This window comes from Protomyctophum parallelum (genome assembly GCF_964188405.1).
Source record: "Protomyctophum parallelum genome assembly, chromosome: 13".
Taxonomy (NCBI): Eukaryota; Metazoa; Chordata; class Actinopteri; order Myctophiformes; family Myctophidae; genus Protomyctophum; species Protomyctophum parallelum.
Window position 1 is genome coordinate 37551742 of NC_139708.1, and position 21858 is coordinate 37573599.

Below are 21858 nucleotides of genomic sequence, written 5' to 3' on the forward strand. Positions count from 1 at the left end.
GAGACAGAGACAGAGACAGAGACAGAGACAGAGACAGAGACAGAGACAGAGACAGAGGGAGAGAGAGAGAGAGAGAGAGAGAGAGAGAGAGAGAGAGATTAGGGGGGGGGGGGACTGTGGCTCAGGAGGTAGAGCAGGTCGTCCAATGATCCATGGGTCGGCGGTTCGAATCCCGGCTCCTCCTCCTGTCTACATGTCGAAGTGTATACAGATACATTGTTTTGCATGTGTGTGTGTGTGTGTGTGTGTGTGTGTACTCTCATGCTAAATGGATTCGGCATCCGTCAGGGACGGGCATAGGCGGAGCTTGAACTTGACGCCTGGGAAGCGTGCGAGCGCGATTTTTTTTACCTTTATTTTATTATATTAGCGTTTTTACAATGCCCTAACCCCTAAAGGTAGTACAGCAGCTCACACACATACACACATGCACTACAGCCATACAGCGAGTCATCATATCATGATAAGAGAGATGATTACAAACTACAGTCAGAAGCCAGAAGTTACGTTTAAACCCCCTCAAGCTCCGTCCATGGGGACGGGTCACTCACGTTCTTGCCCACGTCGTCCTTGGAGCTCATCAGGTCCTCCATCTCGGCGCGGAGCTGCTTGTTGAGTCTCTCCAGCTCGTCCTTGGCCTCCAGGGCCTCGTCCAGGGCTCTGGTCATAGACAGAGCCTTGGTCTCCTTCTCCCTGGCCTCGGCCTCAGCGCGGTCACGCTCCTCGGCATAGCGGGCCGAGATGCTCTTCTCCTCGGCCAGCATCTATGGACAGGGAAGGGATTAAAACCAATTTAGGCCTGAGATCAGATTCATACGAGGTTTCCACTGGACACACACTGGTCTGATTAACCCATTCTGACCTGAGATCAGATCAGATCGTAGCGCGCCACTCGGTGGCGCGCTATGAGCTTGTAGATCTGCTATTTTTCAATAGATAAAGCACGACATGATGCTAACACCAAAATGGGTTCCCGTTCAGAATGGGTTAAAACCAATTTAGGCCTGACGTGGAAATTTATGTTTCTGTATCAGTGGTGCTCAATATTTCATGTCAAGGACCCCCAAAAAATGATATGAAATTGGCCCCCATCTGAAAATATGTTGTTCCAGGAACAACCCCCCCCCCCCCCCCCCCGCTCGCTCTGAAAGAATATACTGTATATTCAAACATTAGCGAAAGTATAACATAAACCTTACAACACCAAAAGGGGTTCCCGTCCTGGATGGGATAAATGTTTTCATATCGATATAGATTTTAAATAAAAACCTGCATGGGCATGACAAAGTCTCACAATCATTTCGCAATGTAGATCTATAACACAGGTTTGTTACACATATGAAGGCCCACACTGGCAAATAATCTTCTCTAAGCTGGGACCACTCCTACCTGGCTATCTAGTTCACATAATGGGCAACTGGCGGCCCGCAGGTTACATTTTGGAATACTGATATATTATTGATTTCAGCTGTTACAATTCGGTGCAAACATGACCCATTCAGTCTAAATGTGTACCTTAAAGGGACACTTCACCCTTTTTACAAAACAATATATGTTAATGACGTTTAGAAGCTTTAGAACACTTTCCTGTGGGTCTTTATGTGTGTAATATGTGGTTTTAGATATTTTAGATTGTAGCAGTGAGCCCGGGGTCTCTGATGTCATGGACACTGGTCTCACTACCTTCCTGGACTACATTTTGTCTCAGTAAGACAGCTCTCCCCCTATCCACAAGGAGGAGTAGTGCACCAAATAATTATGGGAATTGTAGTCCAGGAAGGTAGTGAGACCAGTGTCCATGACATCAGAGACACTGTGCTTACTGATACAATCTAAAATATCTAAAACCACATTTACACAATTTACACATTACACAAATAAAGACCCCAGGAAAGTGTTCTAAAGCTTCTAAACGTCATTAACATATATGTTTTTGCAAAAAGGGTGAAGTGTCCCTTTAATGAGTAGTATTAAAAATAATGATATTGTCTTTTTTATGTCCAATGTATATGTATTTAGTTCATGAAACAAAAAAGTTAACATAAGTATAATTAAAAGGCATTGGAAAAGCATTTGAAATTAAATAAAAAAAGGTTACTTTTCAGGATTCCAATGGCAAAAAGAATATTCAGTATTTAAAATCAAATATAGCAAAAAATAGCTGATCTACAATCTCAAAATATGTCGCAAGGCGACGCGTTTTGAGCTTGTAGATCGGCCATTGCAATGTGGCCCTCTGGAGTGAGTGTGGAAATGTAGTGGCCCTCTGGAGTGAGTGTGGAACTATAGTGGCTCTCTGGAGTGAGTGTGGAAATGTAGTGGCCCTCTGGAGTGAGTGTGGAAATGTAGTGGCCCTCTGGAGTGAGTGTGGAACTATAGTGGCCCTCTGGAGTGAGTGTGGAAATGTAGTGGCTCTCTGGAGTGAGTGTGGAAATGTAGTGGCCCTCTGGAGTGAGTGTGGAACTATAGTGGCCCTCTGGAGTGAGTGTGGAAATGTAGTGGCTCTCTGGAGTGAGTGTGGAAATGTAGTGGCCCTCTGGAGTGAGTGTGGAAATGTAGTGGCTCTCTCCATCGTCAAAGTTGCACACCCCTGATCTAGTTCAATTTGTCTGCTATACAAGTGGTAGCCTGGGCACCATTCCATTTAGCCTGGGCACCATTCCATTTAGCCTGGGCAGCATTTAGCCTGGGCACCATTCCATTTAGCCTGGGCACCATTCCATTTAGCCTGGGCAGCATTTAGCCTGGGCACCATTCCATTTAGCCTGGGCAGCATTTAGCCTGGGCACCATTCCATTTCGCCTGGGCAGCATTTAGCCTGGGCACCATTCCATTTCGCCTGGGCAGCATTCCATTTCAGGTTCATGAACGGGTCGGTAGCGGATGATATCTATATATATATATATATATATATAGGATGATATGGTTACGTCATGTTGTAGTATTGTTTTGTAGTCATCAGGATGATATCGTTACGTCATGTTGTAGTATTGTTTTGTAGTCATCAGGATGATATCGTTACGTCATGTTGTAGTATTGTTTTGTAGTCATCAGGATGATATCGTTACGTCATCTTGTAGTATTGTTTTGTAGTCATCAGGATGATATCGTTAGGTCATGTTGTAGTATTGTTTTGTAGTCATCAGGATGATATCGTTAGGTCATGTTGTAGTATTGTTTTGTAGTCATCAGGATGATATCGTTAGGTCATGTTGTAGTATTGTTTTGTAGTCATCAGGATGATATCGTTACGTCATGTTGTAGTATTGTTTTGTAGTCATCAGGATGATATCGTTACGTCATGTTGTAGTATTGTTTTGTAGTCATCAGGATGATATCATTAGGTCATGTTGTAGTATTGTTTTGTAGTCATCAGGATGATATCGTTACGTCATGTTGTAGTATTGTTTTGTAGTCATCAGGATGATATCGTTACGTCATGTTGTAGTATTGTTTTGTAGTCATCAGAATGATATCGTTACGTCATGTTGTAGTATTGTTTTGTAGTCATCAGGATGATATCGTTACGTCATGTTGTAGTATTGTTTTGTAGTCATCAGGATGATATCGTTACGTCATGTTGTAGTGTTGTTTTGTAGTCATCAGGATGATATCGTTACGTCATGTTGTAGTATAGTTTTGTAGTCATCAGGATGATATCGTTACGTCATGTTGTAGTATTGTTTTGTAGTCATCAATCTCCCGGAACTTCCTTTTCCCTCAAACCGATTTTTCTCAATAAAAGCTACAGGCTACGAGAGTTATTCTTCCGGTTTGAAGGAAAAAGGAAGTTCCGTTTGATTGTTCCTGCCCTGATGACTAAAAAACAATGACTACAACATGACGTACTGTAGCGATAATAACATCCGCTCCAGAACGGATCACACTTTGCACTTTTTGGAACAGAGAAAAACCAGGCTTTCCTCCGAGGTGGAAAGCCATGGTGAGGCGAGGTTATATACAAGTGGTGGTCCAAACCTGGTCAAACTTCTTCTGCTTCTTCTCCAGGTTGGAGACGATCTGTCTCTGGTGGTCCAGGTCCACGGTCAGGTCGTCCAGCTCCTGCTGCAGGCGGGTCTTGGTCTTCTCCATCTTCTCCAAGGCCATGGTCTTCTCCTCCAGCCGCTGCCCCGTGGCCTCCACGTCCTTCTGCAGCTTCCTCTTCAGCTCCTCCAGGCCCTCCATGCAGCCCACGTCCTCCTCCAGCTTCTTCTTGGTCTCGCACAGCTAAAGACGAGTTGGACGTGAGCGTGGAGATGGTATATAGAGAGTATTATAAGCATGTGACACATTGGGCTGTATTTTGCGTGTCTTAAAACCCATTCTGACCTGAGATCAGATTCTATAAACGTCTTCTACATCCTGACAGTTTTCTGATAAAGCTATGTTTCTATGTCAGTCGTTCTTCGATTTTTCAAAAATAGCAGATCTACAAGCTCGTATCGCGCCACTCGGTGGCGCGATATGAGCTTGTAGATCTGCTATTTTTCAATAGCTAAAGCATAACGTGATGCTAACACCAAAATGGGTGCCCGTTCAGAATGGGTTAAGTACCAGGTCTTATTCCCTAACTTGAGTAAACTGAAGACCTGGAGGCGTGGTCAATGCCATTTGGCTATTCTGAGTGGCCAAAGATGCATTGACCACGCCTCCAGGTCTTTAGTTTACTCAAGTTATAGGGAATAAGACCTGGTACTTAAGACACGCAAAATACAGCCCATAGTGTTCTTTAAAATGTGTCTGAAGCATCCCCGTAAGGGGCTGTGTTGAGGCTGCCAGACACTAAAATTAATGAATTAATGCATTCATCCATCCATTCATCCATCCATCCATCCATCCATCCATCCATCCATCCATCCATCCATCCATCCATCCATCCATCCATTCATTCATTCATCCATTAATTAATTAATTCATTCATTCATTCATTCATTCATTCATTCATTCATTAACTCATTCATTCATTTTGAAATAAGATATTATGCACATGGTGATCTAGATGCATAATGATACATTGTTTGCTGCAAATTCTGATTGATACATTTTTCGATTTTCTTTTCAGTTAGTCCATAAATAACAGCAATATTAAGCTCTTTAAATGGCCTCATACTTTCACCCAGTGGTCCAAACTATTTTCATTTTATAATATGGAACAGCAATAAGTTAGTGTAAATAGCAAGTACATATATATTGCAGCCTGCCATATTATGTGTGTGCCATGCCCGATGTGAATTCATTCAAAGCTTTAAGCAAAGCTCCATATTTGCTCATGTGAACACGTCCCTGTGTGGAGAGAAGAGTCAGTCCTCCTACCTGTTTCTCCAGGTTCTCCCTACCTGTGTCTGGAGCTTCAGCAGCTGTTTCTCCAGGTTCTTCCTACCTGTGTCTGGAGCGTCAGCAGCTGTTTCTCCAGGCTCTTCCTACCTGTGTCTGGAGCGTCAGCAGCTGTTTCTCCAGGTTCTTCCTACCTGTGTCTGGAGCGTCAGCAGCTGTTTCTCCAGGTTCTTCCTACCTGTGTCTGGAGCGTCAGCAGCTGTTTCTCCAGGTTCTTCCTACCTGTGTCTGGAGCGTCAGCAGCTGTTTCTCCAGGTTCTTCCTACCTGTGTCTGGAGCGTCAGCAGCTGTTTCTCCAGGTTCTTCCTACCTGTGTCTGGAGCGTCAGCAGCTGTTTCTCCAGGTTCTTCCTACCTGTATCTGGAGCGTCAGCAGCTGTTTCTCCAGGTTCTTCCTACCTGTGTCTGGAGCGTCAGCAGCTGTTTCTCCAGGCTCTTCCTACCTGTGTCTGGAGCGTCAGCAGCTGTTTCTCCAGGCTCTTCCTACCTGTGTCTGGAGCGTCAGCAGCTGTTTCTCCAGGTTCTTCCTACCTGTGTCTGGAGCGTCAGCAGCTGTTTCTCCAGGTTCTTCCTACCTGTGTCTGGAGCGTCAGCAGCTGTTTCTCCAGGTTCTTCCTACCTGTGTCTGGAGCGTCAGCAGCTGTTTCTCCAGGTTCTTCCTACCTGTGTCTGGAGCGTCAGCAGCTGTTTCTCCAGGTTCTTCCTACCTGTGTCTGGAGCGTCAGCAGCTGTTTCTCCAGGTTCTTCCTACCTGTATCTGGAGCGTCAGCAGCTGTTTCTCCAGGTTCTTCCTACCTGTGTCTGGAGCGTCAGCAGCTGTTTCTCCAGGTTCTTCCTACCTGTGTCTGGAGCGTCAGCAGCTGTTTCTCCAGGTTCTCCCTACCTGTGTCTGGAGCGTCAGCAGCTGTTTCTCCAGGTTCTTCCTACCTGTGTCTGGAGCTTCAGCAGCTGTTTCTCCAGGTTCTTCCTAAACTGTGTCTGGAGCGTCAGCAGCTGTTTCTCCAGGTTCTTCCTACCTGTGTCTGGAGCTTCAGCAGCTGTTTCTCCAGGTTCTTCCTACCTGTGTCTGGAGCGTCAGCAGCTGTTTCTCCAGGTTCTTCCTACCTGTGTCTGGAGCGTCAGCAGCTGTTTCTCCAGGTTCTTCCTACCTGTGTCTGGAGCGTCAGCAGCTGTTTCTCCAGGTTCTTCCTAAACTGTGTCTGGAGCGTCAGCAGCTGTTTCTCCAGGTTCTTCCTACCTGTGTCTGGAGCGTCAGCAGCTGTTTCTCCAGGTTCTCCCTACCTGTGTCTGGAGCGTCAGCAGCTGTTTCTCCAGGTTCTCCCTACCTGTGTCTGGAGCGTCAGCAGCTGTTTCTCCAGGTTCTTCCTACCTGTGTCTGGAGCGTCAGCAGCTGTTTCTCCAGGTTCTTCCTACCTGTGTCTGGAGCGTCAGCAGCTGTTTCTCCAGGTTCTCCCTACCTGTGTCTGGAGCGTCAGCAGCTGTTTCTCCAGGTTCTTCCTACCTGTGTCTGGAGCTTCAGCAGCTGTTTCTCCAGGTTCTTCCTAAACTGTGTCTGGAGCGTCAGCAGCTGTTTCTCCAGGTTCTTCCTACCTGTGTCTGGAGCGTCAGCAGCTGTTTCTCCAGGTTCTTCCTAAACTGTGTCTGGAGCGTCAGCAGCTGTTTCTCCAGGTTCTTCCTACCTGTGTCTGGAGCGTCAGCAGCTGTTTCTCCAGGTTCTTCCTACCTGTGTCTGGAGCGTCAGCAGCTGTTTCTCCAGGTTCTCCCTACCTGTGTCTGGAGCGTCAGCAGCTGTTTCTCCAGGTTCTTCATACCTGTGTCTGGAGCGTCAGCAGCTGTTTCTCCAGGTTCTTCCTACCTGTGTCTGGAGCGTCAGCAGCTGTTTCTCCAGGTTCTTCCTACCTGTGTCTGGAGCGTCAGCAGCTGTTTCTCCAGGTTCTTCCTACCTGTGTCTGGAGCGTCAGCAGCTGTTTCTCCAGGTTCTTCCTACCTGTGTCTGGAGCGTCAGCAGCTGTTTCTCCAGGTTCTTGCGAGCCTCCTCGTCTTCCTCCTGTTGTTCCTGCAGAGCGCTCTTCTCCTCTTCCAGCTGCCGTGCGCGGCTGCTCAGGTTCAGCTTCTGACGAGTCTCCTCCTGGAGCAGCTCCTATACGCACACACGCACGCACACACACACACGCACACACACACACGCACGCACACACACACACACACGCACACACACACACAACACAGTAGAGTAAAGGGCCTTTCAAACGGGAAGCGAGGAACTCCTCTAGGTCTGCCCAAGAGGGGGCGTAACAACGCAACGCAAGCGTACAAAAAAAAAGCTAAACCGTATCCAGGTCTGGTGAGTCGCGGGTGTGTGTGTGTGTGCACGAAACGAGCACGCATGCGACAAAATCACGGGACCGCGCTCGCGTAAATACGCTTGCGTTGTCGCACCGCACAGTGCTCCTCCGCGCAAAAACATAGGTCTCATTGAAAATGAACTAGGCACGTTATATCGCTTCATGTTTGAAAGGCTCTTAACCCATTCTGACCTGAGATCAGATTCATACGAGGTTTTCCACTGGACACACACTGGTCTGATGAACCCATTCTGACCTGAGATCAGATTCTAAAAAATGTCAGTCATTCTTCGATTTTTCAAAAATGGCAGACCTAGAAGCTCGTATCGCGCCACTCGGTGGCGCGATATGAGCTTGTAGATCTGCTATTTTTCAATAGATAAAGCACAACATGATGCTGACACCAAAATGGATGCCCGGTCAGAATGGGTTAAGGCATCATGTTCAAACAATATAACTAACTAACAAGCTCTGTTAGCCTAACGCCTGATTCATACTTTGGCTGGGTGCCATGTCGGACACCGGCAAATCTGGTAGCAGTTTTGCTTGTAGATCTATTTGTGGTGTAAGTATAACTCATAGCGTTAATGTACAAGACATTTAGATCTCTCTAACTTCATACTATGCAGCTGCAGCAGGGACGTGCATAGAGTGTTAGAGAAACAAGGGCCGAAACCCCATATAAAGAGGGCACTTTTGGACAAAATGAGCAAAAATAGCAGATCTACAAGCTCTGAATGCGCCGCGCTGCGATGCGTCGGGTCGAGAGCTGCGACGCGTTGAGAGCTTGTAGATCAGCTATATTCGGGGCGCAACGCAGCACTATTTAGCTAGTGGAGATGCGGTTTACGAACATGGATTTATAAACAAATTTGTCCAACGCAAAATACTGTGTTCAGGTTCAGGGGGGCAGTCAGACAGATATTTTGTGAAGCCTGAAACTCCTGCTAGTTCATATAATGGCCTGTTGTGGCGCTGTCACTGGACCCAAAAAAACCCATAGCCCCATAGAAGTCCATGTATTTGGACTGTATTACCTTAATAAACATGGTCATGAATACTTTCTGCTTCCAGTCACTAGTTTAAAGTCTCATTTCTCATGTCATAATATTCTTTTTGGAAAATTATGGTCCCATTTATAAAATAAATGACCATAAAGTCGCGTATGTTCTGAGGGGCGTGGCTACCGTTACAGTCTATGATCGGGAGTCCCCACCCACTCGAGTCAAAATAAAAACCAACGGAGAAGAAGGGGGGAAGTCCCGCCTCGTTGTCTGGGCAGCCAATGGCCAGCTGGGCCCAAACGGAGCCAGCCAATGGCCAGCTGGGCCCAAACGGAGCCAGCCAATGGCCAGCTGGGCCCAAACGGAGCCAGCCAATGGCCAGCTGGGCCAAAACGGATCTAGAAAGATGGCGACTTACAGTGCAGGAATAACAGGCTTCATTTTACGTCCATGTTAGACCCGGGGAACGCTTTGTCCATATTTTTTACAGTCTATGGTTCAGGTTCAGGAGACTTCGGGAAAAAAAAGCAATTCTCCTGAATGCTGGCATGGAATGGAGAGGCGTTTGCATTTCTTTCGCCGTATAGCAAATGCTGCATTCGTGGTCTGGGAAAGGGCAGTTGTCTTGTTTTACAGACGGGTTAAAAGGGCAAGGGGCTGAAGGCAGCCCCCCTTTGAGGTCTATGTGTGCACGTCCATGAGCTGCAGTGTGTCTCACCTGAGTGTCCTGCAGCTGACTCTCCAGCCCGGTGACATCCTTGGCTATCTTGATGCCCTTCCTCTCAGCGTCCTCCAGCGTGGCAGACACACTGTCCAACTCAGTCTGCAGAGACATTAAAGGGATTGTGACATTAAAAAAAAGGTTTTGGAATTGTTCTTGTTTTTTTTAGGTTTTCTAATCTCATTTGCACCAACTTTTAACATTCAGTAGATTTTCTGTGATCTGGGGTTTTCTGGCTCAAACAGGTGCTCTGATTTGCCGGCAGTAAGTGACATCACTTACTGCAAATCCCATATAATGTCAATGGGATTTGCCAGATGTCACTGTTTCACTGTGTTGCCTGTTTTCATTGTAGCTCAAAAGGCCCAAAAAACCCCAAAGAAAACTTCAGACCACAGAAAATCCACTGAATGTTCAAAGTTCAGGTTTTTTGGGTGTAATTGAGGTCATAAAACCTAAAAGAAAAAAGAAAAATAAATGAAAATTAATGTCATAAAACCTTTAAAACAACAACTAAACACCAGGAATGTACTGAAGTAACCCCTATATATTTTGAGCTAAATATTATAATAAATTATAATATGTGGCTCACCATGTCCCAGGCGAAAAATAAATATATTTATTCCATACTTAAGTACACTTTTAGCACAGAAAGTATGTTAAATGTATACTTGTAGTGTCTCTAATCATATTAATAGTACATTTTTGCTAAATATAATATAAGTGAACATAAATTAATTTGTGATTTAGCACATTTGTGATAAGTGTACTAAATGAGAAATATATTTCAAATAGTATGAAAGTATGCTTTTCATGAGTGCATTAATTTTATGTTTACTTTTGTCTAACTTAAATACATATAATCACAAATACATTTGTGATTATTATATTTTAAGTACTTTATCAATATATTCACAACAAGTTCTCCTGAACATGCATTTATTGTAAGATGTACTTTAATTATAATAATTAAAAATATATTGGTGATTATTATATTTTAAGTCCATTAGCAATATATTTATAGCAAGTTCTCCTGAACATGCATTTATTGTAAGATGTACTTTAATATAATAATTAAAAATACATTTGTGATTATTATATTTTAAGTCCATTAGCAATATATTCATAGCAAGTTCTCCTGAACATGCATTTATTGTAAGATGTACTTCAATTATAATAATTAAAAATACATTGGTGATTATTATATTTTAAGTCCATTAGCAATATATTCATAGCAAGTTCTCCTGAACATGCATTTATTGTAAGATGTACTTTAATATAATAATAAAAAATACATTTGTGATTATTATATTTTAAGTCCATTAGCAATATATTCATAGCAAGTTCTCCTGAACATGCATTTATTGTAAGATGTACTTTAATATAATAATTAAAAATACATTTGTGATTATTATATTTTAATTCCATTAGCAATATATTCATAGCGAGTTCTCCTGAACATGCATTTATTGTAAGATGTACTTTAATATAATAATTAAAAATATATTTGTAGATTGTATTTTTTAAATGCACTCTTAGCATATTTTAAGTAAATATATTTGTAGATTGTATTTTTAATACATTATAAATACAATACAAGTATAAACTTTCAGTATATTAAGTTTAAGTACATTAAGTACTAATGTGCTATAAATACTGGCAGGTGAAATGGGAGTGGCTAGAGGAAGTCCATTTCCCAGCATACACTGGGGCGCCAAGGACCGTGTGTTATTGTTCTTATTTGTGTTATTATTTGAATATTAGAATGTATACTGGAGTTATGTTATGGGTAATTGTGTTTAGGGTTTTGTTGTGGAGTTATTTGGTGATTTATGTTGTTTTATGTGATTTGTTAGTAAAACCATGAATCTAAATGTCTGTTGGTTTGATCAGTCCCTCTCCCCTTTTCCCATTCATATGTATAGTAACATGGTTGCTCCAATTAAGAGTTATATATGCAAATATATGCAAATTTATACTTTTCCGAAGTATATATATAATATATATATATACTTTGGAAAAGTATAAATTTGCATATATATTATATATAATGCTTAAAATTTATTTGGAGTATAAAAGTCATTAATTTGAAGTATACGTACTATCAAATATATTTTAAGCACATGAGTTTGTAATGTTATTATATTAACACATTGGTAGTATATTTTAAATGTATTTATTTATATACTATACAAATACACTATAAATATAATATAAGTATGCTTTTCACTCATCGGAAAAAAGTATACTTGGGATACTGGAAGTATATTTTCAATTTAACACTATTGTTTTGTCAGAAAAAATATATTTAAGATATGTTTAAGTAGATCTGATAGTGTATTCGAGATAACAAAGTATATTTTAAGCACATTAGTTCATAATGTTATTCTATTAACACATTGGTAGTATATTTTAAATGCATTTATTTAATACTTGATATACACTCGATATATTCGAAAATACACTATAAATATAATCTAAGTATGCTTTTCAAAAGTATACTTGGAATACTGGAAGTATATTTTCAATTTAACACTATTTTTTTGGTCACAAAAGGGTTAAAAAGTATAGAAAAAATATATTTAAGATATGTTTTAGCACATCTTAAGTGCAACTTAAGTATAAAAAGTACAACTTAAGTAGTTTCAAAATAGCACAATTTAAATTCAAATAGTTTCAAGTACAAATAAGTACATTTAGTATACTTTAAAAAAGTATACTAAATATATTTCTTTTTCGCCTGGGGTACCACCATAATACATAACATTTCTTTCTTTCTTTAAAAATACAGGAGCGTATATACCTGCCCTTTTTTGTCCCATTCCTAAAGCCAATAATGCTGCTGCTCTGACAAAACTATGTCTAATAATCACTAATCGGCACAACTGATGATATTTCTAATGTGATTCATCCGTTCTCAAATCTTCTATTAACGGCTAGGTGCATACATGTGCTGTCATGCTGGATATAGCCTATTTCTAGAACTACCTGCAGTAATATAAATGTCATTGCACTAAATACCTTTGACGAAAATAACAGATCTACACACGCTGACAATTCGCAACACAATGTGAACGTGTAGCCCCATATGTTCCCTCTCCCTATTGGCTCATTCTGTAGCTCCGAGATGAGGTCACACACTGGGCCCCTCCCACCGCGTTTCAGAAACGGCGCAAGGTTCCGCAAGGAACGTTTCTTATCCTTACCAGACCATTAATCCAAAACGTGTAGGGCCCATGGAGGTTTACACTAATTCAACCTTAGGATCGGCCCAGAAAATCCAACTCGCCATTTGAACTGAGCCTTTACGTCCCGTCTTTTGTCAGTCGCTTCCATGTTTATCAAGGAAGTTTAAAAGCTTTAGCGCCTCCCCGGCGCCTCCCCTGGTCGAAAATTTCCAACCGACTTCAGTTCACTCGACATGCACGCGCACACGCACGACTTCCTTGATAAACATGGAAGCGACTGACAAAAGACGGGACGTAAAGGCTCAGTTCAAATGGCGAGTTGGATTTTCTGGGCCGATCCTAAGTTTGAATTAGTGTAAACCTGCATCGGCCCTACACGTTTTGGATTAATGGTCTGGTAAGGATAAGAAACGATGTTTGCGGAAACTTGCGCCGTTTCTGAAACGCGGTGGGAGGGGCCCAGTGTGTGACCTCATCTCGGAGCTACAGAATGAGCCAATAGGGAGAGGGCACATATGGGGCTATGTGAACGTGTAGATGGGATATTTCCCCTGAATGCAGGGCTGGGCTGGCCACAGGTCGTACCGGGCATATTCCCCTTATTCCCCAGGCAGGCCAATAGGCGGCAGGGCACCAGGAAAGGTCCGGGGCGTGCTGCCATTCTGCCAGTGCCATCCAGTGGTGGAAAGTAACTAAGTACTTTTACTTAAGTACTGTACTTAAGTACAATTTTGAGGTATTTGTGCTTTACTTGAGTATTTCCAATTTCCAGTACTTTTTACTTCTACTCCACTACATCTCGGAGCCAACATTTGTACTTTTACTCCACTACAATTATTTGAAAACTTTAGTTACTTTAGTTACTTTTAATTTTAATTTTGATTAGAAAACATACATTAACCACTTCAACCCAATACATTTTGGCCATTTGAAAATAGCCGATCTACAAGCTCACAATGCGTCGCAACGCGACACATTGTGAGCTTGTAGATCAGCTATTTTCAATAGACTTTGTACACATTTTGAACTTGTGAAGTGGGACATTCTGCAATATGAGTACTTTTACTTTTAGTACTTTAAGTACATTTTGATGCCGATACTTTTGCACTTTTACTCAAGTACATTTTCAATTCCGTACTTTTACTTGTAAAGGAGTAGTTCTAAATTGCAGTATTGGTACTTTTACTTAAGTAAAACAATTGAGTACTTTTTCCACCACTGCCGATCACCCACCTGTAGCTTGTGTGAGCGGTCGGCCATCTCTCCCTTGCATTTCTCTCCCTCGGTGACTCGGGCCATGACCTCCTGCAGCTGTGACTCCAGTTTCTTCCTCTTGTACTCGGACTCCGTCTTGGCCTGCTGCAGGCCCTTCACCTCCACGGCCATCTCCTTGTTGGCGCTCTCCTGGCTCTGCTTGGTCTTCTCCAGGTTGGACTTGAACTGGATCCACACACACACACACACACACACACACACACACCGCAACACATGGCAGTACATCATTTTAACCCATTCTGACCTGAGATCAGATTCATACGAGGTTTCCACTGGACACACACTGGTCTGATTAACCCATTCTGACCTGAGATCAGATTCTAAAAATGTCAGTCGTTCTTTGATTTTTCAAAAAATAGCAGACCTACAAGCTCGTATCGCGCCACTCGGTGGCTCGAGTGGCGCGCTTCGAGCTCGTAGGTCTGCTATTTTTGAAAAGTCGTGAAAACGTGGTGCAAATCTTTATACCCTCTTGGCCTGCTCCAGCTGTTCCGACACCTCTTCCAGGGCGGCCCCGTGCCTCTGTCTCATCTCCTGGAACTGGGCCTCGTGGTTCCTGCTCTCCTCCTCAATGGCCTTCTTCAGCTCAGCCACCTCCTGCTCACGCTTGGTCCTGAGAGAGAGAGAGAGAGAGAGAGAGAGAGAGAACATGAGGAACGTTCAAACGGACTTGAACAAATAGAATTCTCCTCATTTCACCCATTGCATCTGCAGCAGCCAGAGTTTTAACTAGAACTACATATTACTCCAGTTTTGGCATCACTGCACTGGCTTCCGGTTGTTTTTAGGATTGATTTTAAAATTATTTTACTTGTCTATAAAGCTCTCAATGGTCTCGCACCTTCCTACCTACATAACTGCCTGCCTAAATATGTCCCAAACCGGCCCCCTAAGGTCTTCCACTGCTGGCCTGCTCGCTTTGCCAAAAGAAATGGCAACAAAAAAATACGGGGAAGCAGCTTTTTGCTTCTACGGGCCGTCGGCATGGAACAAGCTCCCACTGTACCTTCGTCAGGCAGCCTCTGTAGACTTTTTTAAAGCTCAGCTCAAGACCCACTTCTACAACATTGCTTTTAATTGATCTTTTAAGTTTTATTATTATTATTATTGAGAGCCATTATGAGGCCGTCTGAATCAGTAGTTCTCTCACTTTCAAGATATATTAAAAAATACTGTTCTAAAACTCCCAGCGTGTGACAAAGTGACGCGCTATGAGCTTGTAGATCTGCTATTTTTAAATAAGCATAACATGATGCTAACACCAAAATGGGTTCCCGTTCAGAATGGGTTAAAAAATGTTTTAAAACTCCCAGCGTGTGACAAAGTGACGTGCTATATGAGCTTGTATATCTGCTATATGTTATGATAGCCAACGCAAAAAATCTGAAATGACACCGATTGCTGCTTTCGCTGTTTTAATGGGTTCAAGTCTCGCAGTTATTATCAGCTAGCTGCCCCAGTGCCTGCAGCGAACAGATATTGCACTTCATTTCTAACAGCTGCTCGCCAGTGGCGTGCACAGACATTTAGAGGGGCAGGTGCTCAAGTGAAAAAAAAGGGCACCTTGTGCAGCGCATTTTGGGGCGGGAACCCATTTTGGTGCTTTATAGCTATTGAAAAATAGCAGATCTACAAGCTCGTAGCGCGCCACCGAGTGGCGCGCTACGAGCTTGTAGGTCTGCTATTTTTCTTTAATCGAAGAACCACTGACATAGAAACATAGCTTTAGATTGTGGGGGGCCTAAATAATATAGTAGAAGCGTTTTTTTTATCAAGAATTGATCAATGGCACCGCATGGTCCACACACTACAAATTAAGAAAAAAAATAAAACTTTTTTTTCTTTTTGTTTTAAGAGCAAAATTGCCAAAAGGGCAGGGGGTGCTCTAGCACCCCCTAGTGTCTATCTGTGCACGCCGCTGCTGCTCGCCGAATAGCCTGGGGTCCAGCTATGCTATGACATAGGCAGCTCCCGGCAGGATCCGCCGGGAGAATCTATAGACACAGCTGCGCGACATGAGACTAATTAATTAGAGCGACAGAGACGGCGTTTCCAGACCTGAGCCGACAGCCGCGGGCGGCTGTTTTCTCTGTCGGCCATAGCGTCTTTTCCAGGTTTTTAAGACAGCTGGTGGATGGAAAAGAAGCTCCACCCACGCGGCTGAATGCCGCGACGGACAGATTCCCGGAAAACGCTTGTCAGCCGCGTGGGTGGAGCTTAATTTCCATCCACCAGCTGTCTAGAAACCCGGAAAAGAAGCCGGGAGACAGCAGAAAACGTCCGCGGCAAGTCTTGCAACAGCTAGAGAGAGAGGAGTGTGTGTGTACGTGTGTGCGTGTGTCCACACAAGCAAGTGTCTGCAGTAGGGCATTCACTTATAACTTATAGTTGCCTATAGTTTACCAGTGGACTAGTCGACTAGTTGTTTAACTACCTATTATGGTCATCCTAGCGCCATGCGATGCGTCGCAAATGGGAAGAAGGCAATAGTGGGAGGGCGATGCGAGTGCTGTACTGTACCCCTTTGTACTGTGCTGTACTCCTTAGTATTGCACTGTACTGTACTGTACTGTACTGTACTGTACTGTACTGTACTGTACTGTACTGTACTGTACTGTACTGTACTGTACTGTACTGTACTGTTATTAGTGTTCTTATTGTTGTTCTTATTATTATTATGATTAGTATTAGTATTAGTGTTATTGTTATTGTTGTTATTATTACATGGATTATTGTTCTGATGTGAGCTAGTGAGTTTATAAAGAAGCTTATTAAAGGGTAGTAAAGGCTGCCACACCCTGTGTCAGATGTTCTTGATTAGGCTTATTGCAGGCTATATAAGAGGACGCAGCTCATTGTCTATATGAGAGGACCTGTGGCCATCAGCTCATTGTCTATATGAGAGGACCTGTGGCCAGCAGCTCATTGTCTATATGAGAGGACCTGTGGCCAGCAGCTCATTGTCTCTATGAGAGGACCTGTGGCCAGCAGCTCATTGTCTATATGAGAGGACCTGTGGCCAGCAGCTCATTGTCTATATGAGAGGACCTGTGGCCATCAGCTCATTGTCTATATGAGAGGACCTGTGGCCAGCAGCTCATTGTCTATAAGAGAGGACCTGTGGCCAGCAGCTCATTGTCTATATGAGAGGACCTGTGGCCAGCAGCTCATTGTCTCTATGAGAGGACCTGTGGCCAGCAGCTCATTGTCTATATGAGAGGACCTGTGGCCAGCAGCTCATTGTCTATAAGAGAGGACCTGTGGCCAGCAGCTCATTGTCTCTATGAGAGGACCTGTGGCCAGCAGCTCATTGTCTATATGAGAGGACCTGTGGCCAGCAGCTCATTGTCTATAAGAGAGGACCTGTGGCCAGCAGCTCATTGTCTCTATGAGAGGACCTGTGGCCAGCAGCTCATTGTCTATATGAGAGGACCTGTGGCCAGCAGCTCATTGTCTATATGAGAGGACCTGTGGCCAGCAGCTCATTGTCTATATAAGAGGACCTGTGGCCAGCAGCTCATTGTCTATATGAGAGGACCTGTGGCCAGCAGCTCATTGTCTCTATGAGAGGACCTGTGGCCAGCAGCTCATTGTCTATATGAGAGGACCTGTGGCCAGCAGCTCATTGTCTATATGAGAGGACCTGTGGCCAGCAGCTCATTGTCTATAAGAGGACCTGTGGCCAGCAGCTCATTGTCTATAAGAGGACCTGTGGCCAGCAGCTCATTGTCTATAAGAGGACCTGTGGCCAGCAGCTCATTGTCTATAAGAGGACCTGTGGCCAGCAGCTCATTGTCTATATGAGAGGACCTGTGGCCAGCAGCTCATTGTCTATAAGAGAGGACCTGTGGCCAGCAGCTCATTGTCTATATGAGAGGACCTGTGGCCAGCAGCTCATTGTCTATATGAGGACCTGTGGCCAGCAGCTCATTGTCTATATGAGAGGACCTGTGTCCAGCAGCTCATTGTCTCTATGAGAGGACCTGTGGCCAGCAGCTCATTGTCTCCCAAACACCCAAACTGAACAGTTGTGTTCCCTTCATGTTGCTGTTATTAGTTCAGTTTCAGATGGGCGGGTCGTAAGTATTCTTTTGGGTGTCCATCAGTCCCTGTTTTGCTATTTTAAATAAATGTGTAATATCTTTGTAAACTTTTGATCTGACTTTGTGTCCTTTTATGTTAGCCCTTGGTTGAGCCAAGTTTAAAGGGTCGTAACAATGCTAGAAACTGATTTGTTTAGTGGGAAACATGTATAAAGAACTTGTCTTGATCAAATCAGGTTCTTTACTCATGAATTGATAGATTATTTGATGTTGTACAACAGTGATTTTGAAACAAAGACTGATTTGGACACCTGGCCTTTCAGTTCAGGTTTTTGGTGTCCTGAAAGGATTCCCTTGCATGGATGGTTCTGGTATCGGATGGTAGCCTACCCACTACCCAGACCTGGCGAGCCGACCCGGAACTCTGAACCCCCCTTCACCCACAAATGTGGTAATCTGGTTCTCCAAATTGGAGAAAGAGACTGCTTTCCCTGAACTGAATAGGAACTGAACTGGGACTTAAAGTGGGCCCCATTTGTTTGTTTTTCATGAATGTTCAAAGCTGTTCATTTTCTCTGAAGTTTAATAATATTTTTTCAGTTAAAGGACCACTTCACCACTTTTCAACCTATCTTCATATAATAGGTCCTCACTAATAATCATGAGAAAATGGTGCAATTTTTTTCTACTCGGTCTGTGTCTCATAGGAGGGCTGTGGGCACTTCAGAAACCGTCTTCCAGTGACATCATCAATGGGGAATACAAGCTAATAGAAACTGCAGGCTTTCTAGTCCTGAAAAGTTGCAATGCGAAAATGGAAGCCATCGTTCTCACGATAATGAAAATCTAAACATTTTTATAAAGAAATCTTGTATAAAAAATAATCTGCCTAATGATGATGTCACTGGAAGACGGTTTCTAAACTGCCCACAGTAGTAGAAAAAAATCGTGCCATTTTATCATGATTATTAGTGAGGACCTATTATATGAAGATAGGTTGAAAAGTGGTGAAGTGGTCCTTTAAGCCTTTAGTCCCTGTTTCAGACTCATTTCATTGGTTTTCACTCATTGAGCTCCTCATCCGATTCTGGTATATTATCTGGTTTATACGCAGTCAATTCATAAATCTTTATATACCCACCTTATCATTAGTTATCATTGCGCAACTTGCTACAAAAACACTGAATTATTTTGCTTGTTAGCTTGGTAGGTAGAGCTCTTGCCTTTGCAACGCAAGGTCATGGGTTCAAATCTGGGCACCGCCAACTCTGTGTATGAGTCTTCAAGAACCCTACCTGCCCCCCACTATAAAAAACCGACCCTGTCACAATTCCATGGTCTTTTTCTCAAGATTAGTCTTCCATGTTTCTTGTGCATATGATTCTTATTGCTTATTGCCCTCCTGCTTGGTCCTGCCTTATCTGTTTGTTTCTAGTTGTTATTATTAGTATTATTAGTATCGTTACTGTGATTGTTATTATTATTGATATTATTACATGGATTATTATTCTGATGAGAGCTAAATAGCGCCGTAGCATTTCCACTGTGCCATGGCTCCACCTAGTGACTATGTATGATACGCGCACTGTACGTGCAGACAGTGACGTGACGCTGCACGTGTTGACAATTGCATTTTAAGCAGCGGTTGTTGCAGCGTGCGCGCGTGTGGGTGCGCGCGTGTGTGTGTGTGTGTGTGTGTGTGTGACTGTGTGTGTGTAGTGTGTAACTTCCGGTTGTGTTTTCGGAAGTGTGCAAGGTAACATGAAAACTTGTGGGTCACCTGGTGGGGTTTCAGCCAATGGGAAGGGGTGATGTAGTGTTGCCAGGTCCACGTATTGTGAGCGAGTGGAAGTGTGTGTAAGTAGCGTGTTGAATGGCATTTTTTCTGGGCTTGTTTTCATAGACTTGGCGACAGTGTTCCGTGGCCCGTGTGTGAGTGTGTGCGTGTGTGCGTGCGGGGGTGTCGGTGCTTGTGGTGATTGTGTTTGTAGTAAAGAAATGCATTGGCGGGGTGAGTGTGGAAGGGAGCCGACTTCGGCGGCAGTGCAATGACCATTGTTCCGCCGGTGGTGTTGAGTCTCGGCGTTGGGCGCGACATGAGGAGATAGCCGTGGAACGACGCGGAGGGGAAGTCTCTGACGTCACTGCCGTGTGAAGCAGGAGTGAGTAGGGCGGTCTCTGCATGACGTAGCTGTTGACTTTGGTTCCCTTGTCCGTGTGTTGGGTACAACTTCTCAATTGTATAATAGGATATATATATATATATTAGGGCTGTTAAAGTTAACGCACTATTAACTAGTTAACTCACAATCCTTTTAAAGGCACTATTTTTTTTAACGCGCGATTAACGCACTGTGAAGTTTGACAGAATGGTTGAGAGACGCATGGCAATTTTACACTGAAGAGTTGAATAATTGTTAAACAGCTGCATTACTTAAGTTAATTTAAGTCTACACAATTAGAAAACATGTTATTTTGATCAACATGGCCTGTTATCTCTAGTAATGGTACCATTGGCCAACATCAATACAGTTCTTTAGTTTGGGTCTGGAAGGCTAAATGTCATCAAATGGTGGTCCGTGGCTCAAATGCAGAATAAATAATGGACCTTGATATGAAGAATCTTGAAAACCACTGATTTAAGGTATATTTAGAACGGATAAAAAATATGCGATTAATTTGCGATTAATCACAGTTAACTATGGACAATCATGCGATTAATCAGATTAAATATTTTAATCGATTGACAGCCCTAATATATATATATATATATATATATATATATATATATATATATATATATATTTGTTTGACATTTTTTAGAATCTGATCTCAGGTCAGAATGGGGTTAATCAGACCAGTGTAATGTGTCCAGTGGAAACCTCGTATGAATCTGATCTCAGGTCAGAATGGGGTTAATCAGACCAGTGTAATGTGTCCAGTGGAAACCTGGTATGAATCTGATCTCAGGTCAGAATGGGGTCAATCAGACCAGTGTAATGTGTCCAGTGGAAACCTGGTATGAATCTGATCTCAGGTCAGAATGGGGTCAATTAGACCAGTGTAATGTGTCCAGTGGAAACCTGGTATTAATCTGATCTCAGGTCAGAACGGTGCGGTGTGGCGGAGCAGCACCTGAGCTCCTGTTGAGCGGCGGTGGTGTCCAGCGTGTCCTCCAGCTCCGTCTTCAGGGCCTCCAGCTCCTCGCTCAGGTCCCTCTTCAGCTTCTCGGCTTTGCTCCGGGCCTGCTTCTCCGCCTCCAGGTCCTCCTGCAGCTCCGCCAGCTGGGCCTGCAGCTCCCTCACCTGCTTCAGAGCGTTGTTCTTCTGGCTCGCCTCGTCCTCCCCCCTGATGGGAACATGGAAACACACATAGTAAGGGCATTTTATCAGGCATTTGACCAATCTGGGAACTAAATCGTTACCCAATGTGTTTCTAAAGGTGTCTAATAACATGTACTAAAAGTTTGAAATTCAACTCCTGTGGGAAATTGAGTTATTAGCATAATATGTGACCATAACCCATAACACAACAAAAAGTCAAAATGTAATCATTCTTTCAGTAGCATGTGACATATGAAACTAGGGGGTTTTCATGATTCTGAATCCATTCCAAGCATTAGTTTTGCACAAAAAACACTCCTTGGGAGGAAAACGGCCATAGCCGTCATCACAAACGTGATGAGGTCAGCACATTTGGTCAAGTGGATATGGCCTAATTTAGCCCAAGGAGTGTTTTTTGTGCAAAACTAATGCATGGAATAGATTCAGAATCATGAAAAACCCCTAGTTTCATAATGTCACATGCTACTTGAAGAATGATTAAATTTTGACTTTTTGGCCTTATATAGGATGTTATGGGTACGGTCACATATTATGCTAATAACTCAATTCCCCACAGGAGTTGAATTTCAAACTTTTAGTACATGTTATTAGACACATTTAGAAAC

General features: G+C 43.2%; 1 protein-coding gene across 1 annotated transcript in view; it reads right to left on the reverse strand.

The window, feature by feature from the left end:
- The window catches only part of LOC310868629 (myosin-10-like), a gene marked incomplete at its 5' end in the record, with an annotated part of 206772 nt that overhangs the window by 21586 nt on the left and 163328 nt on the right, over positions 1-21858 (reverse strand). Inside the window, 7 exons of the mRNA XM_083779087.1 lie at positions 552-764; positions 3979-4227; positions 7321-7473; positions 9401-9505; positions 13825-14031; positions 14335-14479; positions 21045-21257. Of these exons, the coding sequence (XP_083635213.1) occupies positions 552-764; positions 3979-4227; positions 7321-7473; positions 9401-9505; positions 13825-14031; positions 14335-14479; positions 21045-21257 (1285 nt within the window). The remainder of the gene's footprint in view (positions 1-551; positions 765-3978; positions 4228-7320; positions 7474-9400; positions 9506-13824; positions 14032-14334; positions 14480-21044; positions 21258-21858) is intronic.